Source organism: Triticum urartu, chromosome 4A (assembly GCF_056163025.1).
Source record: "Triticum urartu cultivar PI428250 chromosome 4A, HENAU_Tu73, whole genome shotgun sequence".
Classification (NCBI taxonomy): domain Eukaryota; kingdom Viridiplantae; phylum Streptophyta; class Magnoliopsida; order Poales; family Poaceae; genus Triticum; species Triticum urartu.
This window is the reverse complement of record NC_141876.1, coordinates 173,913,266-173,926,960: the sequence shown is the minus strand read 5'-3', so window position 1 is coordinate 173,926,960 and position 13,695 is coordinate 173,913,266. Positions and strand designations below refer to the sequence as shown.

The 13,695-nt window shown below is 48.7% G+C and overlaps 1 protein-coding gene across 1 annotated transcript in view; it reads right to left on the bottom strand.

Annotated features, from left to right (window-relative positions):
• Nucleotides 1-12,419, bottom strand: part of LOC125554694 (protein NUCLEAR FUSION DEFECTIVE 4-like) — a gene marked incomplete at its 5' end in the record, with an annotated part of 70,049 nt that extends 57,630 nt beyond the window's left edge. The window contains 3 exons of the mRNA XM_087520345.1: nucleotides 7,592-7,603; nucleotides 10,783-11,584; nucleotides 12,274-12,419. Of these exons, the coding sequence (XP_087376471.1) occupies nucleotides 7,592-7,603; nucleotides 10,783-11,584; nucleotides 12,274-12,419 (960 nt within the window). The remainder of the gene's footprint in view (nucleotides 1-7,591; nucleotides 7,604-10,782; nucleotides 11,585-12,273) is intronic.
• Nucleotides 12,420-13,695: the final 1,276 nt, after the last annotated feature.

Genomic DNA, 13,695 nt, shown 5'->3' with positions numbered 1-13,695 from the left:
CACCAAATTTTGGCATTTGGTATCCTAAGAGGTCTTCTTTTGATCTTGTTGGCTATTCCGACTCGGATTATGCCGGAGACAAGGTTGATAGAAAGTCCACTTCGGGTACTTGTCAATTTCTTGGTAGATCTCTTGTGTCTTGGTCTTCCAAGAAACAAAACTCGGTATCCTTATCCACCGCCGAAGCGGAATACATTGCCGCTGGTTCATGTTGTGCTCAATTACTTTGGATGACCCAAACTCTTAAAGATTATGGGATTTATGTGAAACATGTTCCACTGCTTTGTGATAATGAAAGTGCTATCAAAATTGGTCATAATCCTGTACAACATTCTCGAACTAAGCATATTGAAGTTCGTCATCATTTCATTCAAGATCATGTTGCTAAGGGTGACATCAATCTTAAGCATGTTCGCACCGATAAGCAATTAGCGGATATATTCACTAAACTACTTGATGAGAAAGTGTTTTGCAGGTTGAGAGGAGAATTGAACATCATTGATGCTTCGAACTTGGAGTAGAAACTCCATTGGATACATGCAAGACATGAGCTTATGACTAATCCATGGTATATCTCTTATGATAACTATCTTATGTCTTGGATATATTTGCACCTTGCATGTTGTCTAACCCATGTAGGTGCTTGGTTGAATCTAATTCCATGATATTGCGACTCACTCACATCTTGAGCAATCTCTACATCACCAAGACTCTACACAATAGTGGTTGAAGACAAGGAAGCACAAAACCATTCAAACATATCCTTTGACAAATTCTATGTTAAGCTTCATGATTGTCATTTTTGGATACACAAGTGCTCTTCCATGCAAGAACTAACCCATGTAGGTAGATGAACTCAAACTCCAAGTGGTGCTCCCAACTCTTGATGAGCTACATCAACCTTGAGCACCCACACAAGTTCAACTACATGAGCAAGAACCACACCACCACCCAAGGTATGTTATTCCATCTTAGAGAAGCTTTACTCCAAGACATGAGTCAAAGCAACTCAACAAGATGTGAATACATCAAGATGCTTAAACGAAAAATGGTAACCCCATTTTGAGCTTAAACGATGAGTATGACCTATGATCAAGTGTTCTCACTTGACTCCTAAGTCAATATACTCTAACATAGGTGACTATGTCACCGCCCAACTCTAGATGAAGCTCTCTTGTGTTCTTTCTTTGTGTTATTGCATTTGTCTCATGCATGTTTATTTTCTCTCTCCTTTTTCAAAAACAAAAAAAACTTCATCTAGATCTTTCAGTTTCTTCTCTTTTCTCTTTGTTTTTGTTCTGCATTTTCTGCACTTAATTCCTTGCAAATCCTTCAGGAAATTCATTGCAAATCTTTGTGAGATCCTACATGTCTAGTGAGCTGAGGTGACAAGTGTTTTTCTCTGTGTAAACTCGGTTTCACCGACTTGCAATTTTCGGTCCAACCGAATCTTTTCGGTACCACCGAAATGTGCCACTCGGTGCCACCGACTTTGCAATCAGAAAAATAGTTTGCCACTTGTTCTACATTTCTTCTGATCCAGCTCCACTCAATGAATCTTGTCCTCTACAAGCATCACAATTTTATCCTCTGCTTTGTGCTGAATCTCAAGGACCAAACCTATTCGACGGATTCCAGGAAAAACCTTCTTGAAAATTGATGTCAAATGGGGAGAAAGAGATCACATCAAAGCTCAAGGGGGAGAGAAAGTCTCAAGGATACCAGATGTTGTTAAGGGGGAGAGAGGGATTTCCCAGATGTTATTAAGGGGGAGAGAGAGATTTCCAGGGAGGGAAAATACTCAAGGATCCCAGATGCTTGATGTTCAAGAGGAGAGATGTCACATGTCTTTTTGGGGGAAAGACATGTATTTGCATTAAGTTCTATCCATTTGTATCTTTCAGCTCTGATTTTCTGTTCCCTATCTTCTCCCAATATCCCATGTAAGATTCAGGGGGAGAGACACCTAAGGGAAAGAAATCAGTCAAATTCATTGCATATCTTTATTCTTGGGGACATGTTGAATTCAATGTGGTACCTTGTACTCACTCTCTACATGTCATCCCAGTCTTGGTATTCTTGTGGTTTCTTTTGTTTGCTCTGGCTAGTGGATGTACCTATGTTATCTAACCTTGTTTGTGCAGGTTCATTCCATCCTAAGCCAACTCAAGACCACAAGGTAAGTATATGCATCAAAATCATGAGTATGAGGAGTTCTTGCTTATGTACATACTGTTTGCAAGAAGGACTCATGAGCATGAAGGTATTTTCCTTGATAATCTTTTGCTCTGATGCATATGGCCAAGATGCATGTAACACATTGCCTACTCTGTCATGGTTATGCTCTCACATGCCTCTATATTTCATATTTACATGAGTGCATACATGTAGGGGGAGCCTATGCTTGTTACATGTCCTTCCAAAGCTTTACTTGCTGTTCTTTATATCTTTATCTAAAGCTTTGATGTATGTTGCCATCAATTACCAAAAAGGGGGATATTGAAAGCACAAGTGCTCCCTAGGTGGTTTTGATAATTGATGACAACATATCTCTTGTTGGACTAACATTTCTATCTAGCATGTTTCAGATAAGTTCAACAATGGAGTGGCATGGACTAAAGGTTGTGGGAACTCCTTCAAGATGCTAAGGACAAAGGATTGGCTAAAGCTTAAAGCTCAAGACTCTTCATTTTACATTTTAGTGATCCAAGATCACATTGAGTCCATAGGAAAAGCCAATACTATAAAGGAGGGATGAGGTGTTGCTTAATGAGCCTCTTGCTTCATGTGCTTAATGATATGCTCCAAAATCCTCAGCTACTTTCCCACTTCCACATATGACCTAAACCCTAAGCCAAACTCGGTCCTGCCGATTCTTCCTATCCGGCGCCACCGAGTTTCACTTGTCATAAGCCACTGCCAAACCCTAATCAGTTCGGTCTCACCGATGGGATCTCGGTCTCACTGAGATGGGCTTGCAAACTCTCTGTTACCCATTGCAATATTCTTGGTCCCACCGAGATATGCAATCGGTCCCACCGAGTTTGCTTGGCCAAATCTCAGTTTCACTTATTACCCAAATCGGTCCCACCGAGTTTGAGTAATCGGTCAAACCGAGTTTTGGATTTACCCTAACCCTAGCACATCGGTCCCACCGAGTTGATCCAGTCGGTCCCACCGAAATCTCTAACGGTCACTAGGTTTACCTTTTCGGTCCGACCGAGTTTGTTGATTCAGTCCCACCGAGATTGGAAAACTGTGTGTAACGGTTGGATTTTGTGTGGAGGCTATATATACCCCTCCACCTCCTCTTTATTCGTAGAGAGAGCCATCAGACTAAGCCTACACTTCCAGCATCCTATTTCTGAGAGAGAACTACCCACTCATGTGTTGAGGCCAAGATATTCCATTCCTACCATATGAATCTTGATCTCTAGCCTTCCCCAAGTTGCTTTCCACTCAAATCTTCTTTCCACCAAATCCAAATCCTATGAGAGAGAGTTGAGTGTTGGGGAGACTATCAAGCACAAGAGCAAGGAGTTCATTACCTACACACCATTTGTTACTTCTTGGAGAGTGGTGTCTCCTAGATTGGCTAGGTGTTACTTGGGAGCCTCCGACAAGATTGTGGAGTTGAACCAAGGAGTTTGTAAGGGCAAGGAGATCGCCTACTTCGTGAAGATCTACCGCTAGTGAGGCAAGTCCTTTGTGGGCGATGGCCATGGTGGGATAGACAAGGTTGCTTCTTCGTGGACCCTTTGTGGGTGGTTGCTTCTTCGTGGACCCTTCGTGGGTGGAGCCCTTCGTGGACTCGCGCAACCGTTACCCTTTGTGGGTGGAGCCCTCCTTGGACTCGCGCAACCGTTACCCTTTGTGGGTTGAAGTCTCCATCAACGTGGATGTAGGATAGCACCACCTATCCGAACCATGGGAAAAACATCCGTGTCTCCAATTGCGTTTGAATTCTCCAAACCCTTCCCTTTACATTCTTCCAAGTTGCATGCTTTACATTCCGCTGCTCATATACTCTTTGCATGCTTGCTTGATATGTATTGTGTATGTTGAAATTGTGCCTAAACTCCACTTAAACCGAAAAAGCTTAAAAATTGCAACTTTAGCATTAAGTGTCTAATCACCCCCGTCTAGACACATCTACTTCTAGATCCTACACAAACTGAGAAGACTCTTGAATTGCTTCGGATGGGTGAAAAGAATTCTCACAATCGAAAATAATTATGAGCGGATGGCAACAAGCTAGAATCACGAATCTCTGAGAGAACGGATAAGATATGGAGGTAAAACTCTTCTTCTGTCTTCAAAATCTCAGAGTTACGATGAGAGACACCACCATGAATTATTTAGACACTCCGGAAGAATCAAAAAGCGAAGAGGTTGAGCCAACTATCAAAAGAATTGTGAAAGATCTAGGAGAAGGCATTTGACTGATGACAATTCATTCTTACGTCAAACTTTGAAAGAATTTGAGGATAGCTCCGGAAAAATAAGAAGAGTCAGGTAAGATCCTGGAAAAAGACCCGTGGGTTAGGGCCCACTGAAAAGATACACCGTTGAAATGATTTAAAAGATAGATTGCGCCGGTTGAATTAAATGGCTAGAATGATATAACATCCTCAAAAGACCTTGAACAACTGCAGAGTTGAAACACGAATCTTCTGAGCTATCTTCGGCACTCCGGAACAAATGTAAAGTGGGAGGTGAATGATTAAGAGGTGCACCGGTAAGAGGTGGTATTTGAAACGAGGAAAGAATATGATCAACAAAGCTTGAATTGGTCCACCGGAGAAGAAAAGAGCAAATAATGATGAACTTGAGGCTCCGTTAGGATCATCATGAGAATCACCGGGTAAGAATATTGACGGAAAAGAATGGAGAGACTTCACATGAATAAAAGGATACTTGATTAAGAAATCTGAGTCCTTGAAGAAAAAGGGGTGGGTGGGTGGGAAAACAAAGGCAGCTTGGGACGAATGGAACAAACACCGTTGAGAAGAACTGATAATTGATCTTGCTGATATTGAAATGATCGGATCCACTTGAAGAGAGACACACCAGTTGAAAAGGATTGACATGACAATCTCGATTATCAATAAGGATTAGTATTCACATAGGAACATGAGAACACCGTTTAGAGAAGGTATGGAATCAACATTTGACTTCGAAGCAACTCGAATACCACAACTCAAAACAAAAACAAAAACAAAGGGTTGGCTTGCAGAATAAGCCGGAACAAACATATGATAGAGATTTCGTTCGAAGTTTTCGTGGTGGGGCCTACACGGGCTCGATCGTACAGCACCATCATGTACAAGGCAGTGCACAAGACATACGAAGCGTCCCCAAGTTGGCATAGCCAAGGACTCTTTAAGACACAACGAGACCACTGTAAAACCAACCGTGAATAGGCGGACCACTAGACGTCGAACCCTAATTTCAAATCATACATCTGTCGGAAAGAAATCCTAGGAGCTACTTGAATTCCCACTTATAAACTCCCGAAACTTTCCCAGTTATGCAATCAGGTGTTGGGGATACAGGGGAAGCATAATATCTCACCCAAAACTAGCAAATCCTACATCCAGCTGTATCCATCCTTCAACACATAACCAAGAAACCGTCGGAAATCGTTTACCTCAACCTTCGAAAAGCATCCGTTATACGAGTTATGGCAATACTCCCAAACTCCCACCCCAGTACTGGGTGGCGTCGAGGTTATCTCACCAACAACTGCATAAAAGAGATTTTCAATGTCGGCGAAACTAAACTCTGGTATTCCAGAACTGCAACGATAAAATTGTGACGACAACACCTCGGAGCTCAACTCCCCGGGACACTGCCACAACCCCTAAATGTCAAGAGGCACCAAGAACAATGTTCTCGTCACAAATCGATCGGAACGATTCCAAGATACCCGCGTGATCCTAAATTTTTTTTAGTGAAATTTGAGAAGAGAAGAGTCAAAACTCTACGTCAGGATGCCTCACCAGGGCGACGAAGGGATTGAGGAGTAAAAAGAAGTCCTAACTCTCCGATATATATAATTCCTAGAAGACTCAAAACATTTCTAGACTCAATAACGCCAGCGATTCGATCAAGCAGGGGGCTCCTAAGGTCGGGGAAGGCTCTGATTACCAACTTGCGATGCCCTCGATGCGGCTATATCTCCCACGTGTCGAAGCACGACTTAGAGGCATAACCGCATTCAAAGCAATGTCGCGAGTGAGGTAATCTTCACAAACAACCCATGTAATACAATAAGGGAAAAGATACATAGTTGGCTTACAATCGCCACTTCACACAAATACATGAATAAAGCATTACATCATCCAGATACAATCAAGGTCCGACCACGGAACCAAAATAAAAGAAGACTACCCCAAATGTTACACAGATCCCCGATCGACCCCAACCAGGCCCCACTACTAAACAACAAGAACGAAACAACACAAAGGACACGATCTTCATCGAGGCTCCTCCTTGAGCTTGGTTGCGTCATCTGCACGGTTCAACGGCACCTGCAAACTGGTTTTGGAAGTATCTGTGAGTCACGGGGACTCAGCAATCTCACACCCTCGCGATCAAGACTATTTAAGCTCATGGTAAGGTAAAAGGTGTGAGGTGGAGCTGCAGCAAGCGACTAGCATATATGGTGGCTAACATACGCAAAAGAGAGCGAGAAGAGAAGGCAAATCACGGTCGAGAAACTATGATCAAGAAGTGATCCTAGGACAACCTACGTCAAACATAACTCCAACATCGTGTTCACTTCCCGGACTCCGCCGGAAAGAGACCATCACGGTTACGCACGCGGTTGATGTATTTTAATTAAGATAAACTTCAGGTTTTTTACAACCGGACATTAACAAATTCCCATCTGCCCATAACTGCGGGCACGGCTTTCGAAAGTTCAAATCCCTGTAGGGGTGTCCCAACTTAGCCCATCACAAGCTCTCACGGTCAACGAAGGATATTCCTTCTAGCGGGAAGACCCGATCAGGCTCGGAATCCCCGTTACAAGACATTTCGACATTGGTAAAATAAGACCAGCAACACCGCCCGAATGTGCCGACAAATCCCGATAGGAGCTGCACATATCTCGTTCTCAGGGCACACTCAGATGAGCTCTTCATACAACTAAAACCAAACCTCGAGTTTCCCCGAGGGGGCGCTGCACAGGGCTCTAGTTTGGACCAACACTCAGAGGAGCATTGGCCCGGGGGGGTTAAAATAATGATGACCCTTGAGTCTGCAGAACCCAAGGGAAAGAAAAGGCTAGGTGGCGAATGGTAAAACCAATGTTGGGCATTGCTGGAGGAGTTTTATTCAAGGCGAACTGTCAAGGGGTTCCCATTATAACCCAACCGTGTATGGAACGCAAAATCCAGGAACATAACACCGATATGACGGAAACTAGGGCGGCAAGAGTGGAACAAAACACCAGGCATAAGGCCGAGCCTTCCACCCTTTACCAAGTGTATAGATGCATTAATTAAATAAGACATATTGTGATATCCCAACAAGTAAACAGGTTCCAACAAGGAACAACATCTCCATGTTCCAACAAGGAACAAACTTCAATCTTCACCTGCAACTAACAACGCTATAAGAGGGGCTGAGCAAAGCGGTAACATAGCCAAACAACGGTTTGCTAGGACAAGGTGGGTTAGAGGCTTGGTTCAACAATATAGGAGGCATGATAAGCAAGTGGTAGGTATCGCAGCATAGGCATAGCAAAAGAGCGAGCATCTAGCAAGCAAAGATAGAAGTGATTTCGAGGGTATGGTCATCTTGCCTGAAATCCCGCAAGGAAGAAGAACGAGTCCATGAAGAAGACAACCAGACGTAGTCGAACGGATCCTCACAAACGCGACGTTATCGGAACCAACCCGAAGAAGCAACACCGAAAAGAAGCACACAACATAGTAAATAACCAAAACCTGAACATGGCATGATGCACAACCAAGTATGATGCATGTCCGGTTAAATGAAGCATGGCATGGCAAAGTGCACAAGCAATCCTACAACTTAAGTGGAGCTCGATATGCAACTCCGTTGCATATTGACGAAACACCATGTGACTTATTTAGTTCTCTCCCATTTGTGTACCCAACAATATTAAATGTTGATTAACATGGCAAGAGGGTGAAGCAAAGTAAAACTACCTATCTAGTCAAGTTTAAATGAGGCCGGAAGCAACGAACAACAATTCCGGTAAATCCCCATATGCATATATTAGGTTTGGTACTGTTCTGCCATAAACCATATTTTATAGTTGTTAAACATGCAAAGTGGTGCCACCATGTTAAACTAGGCATTTTTCTACCCCATTTACATATAAAGTTTGTTACAAACCGAGTTACGGTTAAATAGTTATGAATTAAATCATTTTAGCAAGTTATTTAAGCAAAGTTAAACAAACAGCATTATAAACATTTTGAACATGGATGGAAATGACATATTATGAAACTACACAAAATTCTAAGCAACTTTCATATATAAATCATTTTAATCCGGTGCATAGATGATGAGTTATTATATGCTTGAAACAGGAGGGTTTTTCTGTAAAAACTACTGACTCTGAAAAATAGGAAAAACGTTCTATGTAAAAAAACAGGATACGGGCCGGATCTGGTTGGCCCATCAGGTAATGAAAATGGAGGGCGCTGGGATGTGGGTGGCTCACCCATGGGCCTCGGCCCAGTCAGCGGGCTGCAGCAGACCGGCTGGGGCTGTGGGCCGCTGTCAACGGCGAAGGGGAGGGGACTGGGCCTAGGCGCGTGGCTGGAGAGGAGATCGACTCGCTCGGGCGGGTTGACGATGCGGTCAACGCGCGCGCAGTTGCCTGGCATTGCTCGATGCAGAAGGAAGCAGAGATCGCGGGGATGAATATGGCGAAGCAGGGACGTCGAAGGCTGATGGCGGCGCAGCTGCAGAAACCTGGGACGGTGGACGGCGGGAGGCAGCGAGGTTGGCCGGATCCGAACAGATCCGAGCGGGGCCGATCCATTCCCGGCGGTGGGAGACGACTCCGGTGCGGTGGAGCTCCAGCGGCGCAGCCGCAAAGCTTCAGGCAATCCTGGCATCGTCCCTGTGAGGGAGAGCTGGAGGAGCTCGGGCGTCAGGTGCGGGAGCAGAGGGGCCGAGGCGCCATGGCAGGGAAACGGCAGCAGCGGCGGGGGAGCTTGGCGGCATCCATGGCTGGCGGCGTTGTATGGTTCCTGCAGCGACACGGTAGAGAGAGGGAGCACGCGGTGAGAGAGAGAGGAGAGAAGGACGAGGAAGGAAGAGGCAGGGGCGCAGGTCCTACTGCAGGTGGTCTCCGACGAGACCGGCCGGCGACGAGGGACTCGAGGAGCTCCTCTCCTTTGGGTTCGAGCGGGGCAGGGAGGAAGAAAACACATCGGACAGGAGGCGGCGGCTGCGGGATGCCTCGGGCTCCTCTGGTTCGACGCGCAGCAGACGCGGGAGGCGAGACGAGGCTGGATTGGTGGATCAAGGGGAACCAGAGGCTGGCGCTGGTTGGGTGGATCAGATCTGGGAGGATCCCGAGAGGGGATTAGGTGGAGAGTTCGGCGGCGGGTGAAGGGACAAACCTCCTAATTTCTAGGGTTTGACCAAAAAGGACTAGGGGTGGGCGAATATATACACCACGGGTTAGGTTAGGGGCTATCTCGACCCTACGATCGTAATCGGATGATCGCGGATAAAATAGCTAGGGAGTCCAATTAACAAAATGGAGATATTTTGTAGATGTTTGGGGATGATCCGGATCCAACGGTGACGACTGCTCGGGTCGGGTCCGGGACAACTTTCGAACGCGCGCGCGAGGATTGGCCGCGGGCGGACGAGAGAGGTTAGGTAGGGTCTGACGGTGAGTAGTGGACTGTGCAGAAGGTCTCAGGCTGAGAGAAGAGAAGAGAGGCCCGACGACTGTTTCCGAAGACCGAAAACGTCCGACGTTAGACCGACTATATTGCCGCTATAGATTAACGGTTGGGCTATCCAACGAACTCCGAATGCGATGAAACTTGACAGGCGGTCTATCTACACTATAATAAGACCACACGCCAACTTTCAACCCAATCCGAGAACATTTTCCGGCCACTTATAAAATAATAATTCGGACGTGCCGCGGGCGCGTGCAAGTGTGTCTGGGCTCAGAACGGACAACGGATGGAACTGGGGGAATCCGGACGGATGCAAGTTTTGAAAACATAAAGATGCAATGCACATGATGACATGACAAGATGCAACACGCAAGCAAAAGACAAGGCAACAACAGCGAATAACTGAAGGACACCTGGCACATCGGTCTCGGGGCGTTACACGCCGGATCCATGGTGGCGAGGAGTCGTTGGCGATCGACGGCTTGCTTGCGCGTCTCCAGTGTGTGGGAAGAGGGGCGGTATGGCGACTGATACCACGTGTTAGGTACACACTAGTTCTTCTCCTCTCAACTATGGTAATCTGAATCAGGTAGCAGTACAACTGGGGAAGGAGATAAGAAGGGGATTAGGATTACAGAGAGATACACACACGCCGCCGCCGCCGCCTGATCCTAGTCGGGATGCCCGCTCTCTACCTGTTACCTGCCTTATATCCTTCTGCAACCTGGTCTCCTGAGCTGAACATGTAGGAGATCCATTGGGGTCCAGTAAACTTGTGGCAAGGCCTCCTTTCCCTTCTGGGCCGGCTTGGTACCGTGGCTTCTCTCGGTCCAGGTGTAGCTGGGACGCTAACATAGTACTCCTGCCGGACGAGGACAGAGAGCAGGGGAAGGGTGAGGAGAATGAGCAGCGCGGTGGCCGACGCGGCGTAGGCAGCGTGCGAGAAGCCGCTCTGCTTCTGGACGACGATCATCACGAGTATGTAGGAGGCGAGGGCGACGGAAATGTAGAGGAAGCAGAAGAAAGCGCCATCCTCGTTTCGTCTAGGCGGCGGCGGCTTGACGCGAACGACGGGGAGGAAGACGACGGAGACGGCTGCGGGGAGCCATGCGATGAGCAGCAGGATGGACTTGGAGTCGTCCCCGCCGTAGATGGCGAGGTAGAGCTGCGTGAGGATGGCGCCGCTGAGGCCGACGTAGCCCTTGAGCAGGCCCAGCACGACCCCGCGGCCGCTCCCTGGAAAGCTCTTGACGCAGGTGATGAGCGCGCCGGTGCCGGCCAAGGACTGCGAGTTGGCCCCAGCGCAGACGTAGGCGCACATGAGCCAGAGCGGCGGGCGCGTCGTCCGGCCGGCGACGACGAGGTAGACCATGAGGTAGCCGGTGAGGTTCATGGCGGCGCCGACGGCGAGCACGGCCGAGGGTGGCGCGACCTCGTTCAGGAGGCCGGCGACGACGCCGACGTTGCTGCCGAGGTCCTTGAAGAAGGCGAGCGTGTTGAGCGTGCACTGGTCGTAGCCCAGCGACGACTTGAGCGCCGTGGAGTAGATGCCGAAGGCGTAGGTCGCCCCCGACGCGGACAGGATGAGCAGGCACGCGAGCGCCATGAACCACCGCCCTGCCACCACCTGTCGGGCGAACCGCAGTGTCACCACCTCCGACTCCGACACGCCCGCGCCACTGCCGTACACCATAACCATTAATTAATATTGGCGCGCGCCAAGAAGATCCTCCTCCGCACGTACGGTCGCAGTAGAGTTGGTGCGTATGATTCACATGAAATGTGTTGGTTTGGTTATGATGATTCGATGATTGATACTACTGGTAGTTTGTTTGGTTGCCCGCAAAAAAAAAGTAGTTTGTTTGGCCAGATTAATGAAATTTGAAGAGTGTACTGTACTACTAGTATGATAGTGCGATTTTCAAGCGATTTGATTACTATTGTTTTTGCCGACTTGGACAACGGCAATGATCAACTTGTAAGGATTAATCTTCTCTTCGTGGGAGGCCGGCAACAGACTGCACACATGATTTTCTTTTCATGCATAAACCCTTGTACGGATGAGACGAAAGGATGAAAAGTACAGTTCACAATAAAACAGTGTAACTCGAGACTACGACTCGCGGATTACACTGGTAGCACTGGTATCCATACCAAATCCGTTCACATGTCCGGTAATCTTCTAGGAGTATGCATGTAAGAGCATCTCCAACAGACGTCGCGCGCTAAATTTTTTTTACAACGTCAAAATAGTGTTTTAGCGCATCGGATGATCGAGTATTTCCCATAAATGCTCAAAAATATACTGTCTAGCTAGCAACAGTAGCAACTTCAACATGCGCCTAAAATTAACCATGCCCGTCCATACCTAGCTCGCCCCGCCGTGGTCGTGGCCGCGCTCCGCCTCGTCGTGGCCGTGCCGCCTGTGGCCGTGGGCGTGCTCCGCCTCGTCGTGGCCGTGGCCGCGCTCCTTCCAGCCCCGCCACTGCCGTGGACGTGGTCGCGCCCGCGCCCTCCCGCTCATGGCCGTGGCCGCGGCCTACCGCGCCCGCGCCCTCCCGCTCGTGGCCGTGGCCGCGACCCGCCGCACCCGCGTGGTGCCGCTGGCGGCCGTGGCCGCGGCCCGCCGCGCCCGCGCGCTGCCGCTCGTGGCTGTGGCCGTGGCCCGCGCCCCGCCCCGCCGCCATCGCGGCCGCGCCCGCGCCCTGCCGCCGTCGTGGTCGGGCCCATGCCTGCGCTCCTCCCCGTCCCGCCACCGCCGTGGCCGCGCCCGCGCGGTGCTGCTCGTGGCCGTGGCCCACGCCCCGCCCCGCCCCGCCGCCGTCATGGCCGGGCTCGCGTCTGCGCCCCTCCCGGCCCGCCGCCACCGTGGCCTTAGCCGCGCCTGTGCTCCTCCCTGCCCCGCCGCCGCCGTGGTCGTGGCCGCGGTCCGCCCCGCCCGTGGCCGGCTGGCGAGCTGGCGCGCGCATACGAGGAGGCCAACGGCGGCTCCGGACGCACGGGACACTTTTCACGTGCGTGAGAAGTTCAGCGCGCTGGAGCTCAAGCGCTAAATATACGGCTTGCGATCCAATTTTGTCCGGCGCGCTGAACGCTTTTTACAGGATGCTCTATTATACAGCGTCCGTTGGAGAGCTATTTTCAACTCCGGGCGCGCTAAACTTGTAATTTTTTGGGCGCTAATATTGGGCGTCTGTTGGAGATGCTCTAAGTAACGAGAGGCAAACACAGTACAAAAAAAGGCCCTCAAAAGGCGATCTGGCGAGGGCTCAGATGATAGATGGTCAGCAAGAACAATCGGAAAAGCTAACAGCATTTAGAGCATCTCCAACAGGCGCCGAACGCGCCGCGCGCAAAAAACAGCTTATAGCGCGCGCCCATCGCCTGGTTTGGGCGGCGCGCAGCGCTGGCTCCAGCAGCCGCGCTAAAATGCAGCACGCGCGCCGTTCCAGCAGCGCGCGCGACACTCGCACAAACAACATATGCATTCGAAAACAGAAGCAAAAAGATCAAAACAAACAAAAATAAATAGTTCAATTTCGTTTATTACAACTCAAACAAACAGTTTATCGTTCAATACAATAAATAGTGCAATTAAACACAACAAATAGTTCAACAATACAATAACGAACGCACAAATCATGATGCTCTTTGTCGTCCATTCCATGCCCACCACTCCTCATTGAGATTCTTCTGAAGATCATTATGCGCTGCGGGACGTCGAATGGCATAATAGGAACAAAACGGGCCACCCTTTCAGCCCTCCGTCGCACTCGCAAGGGATATCCCA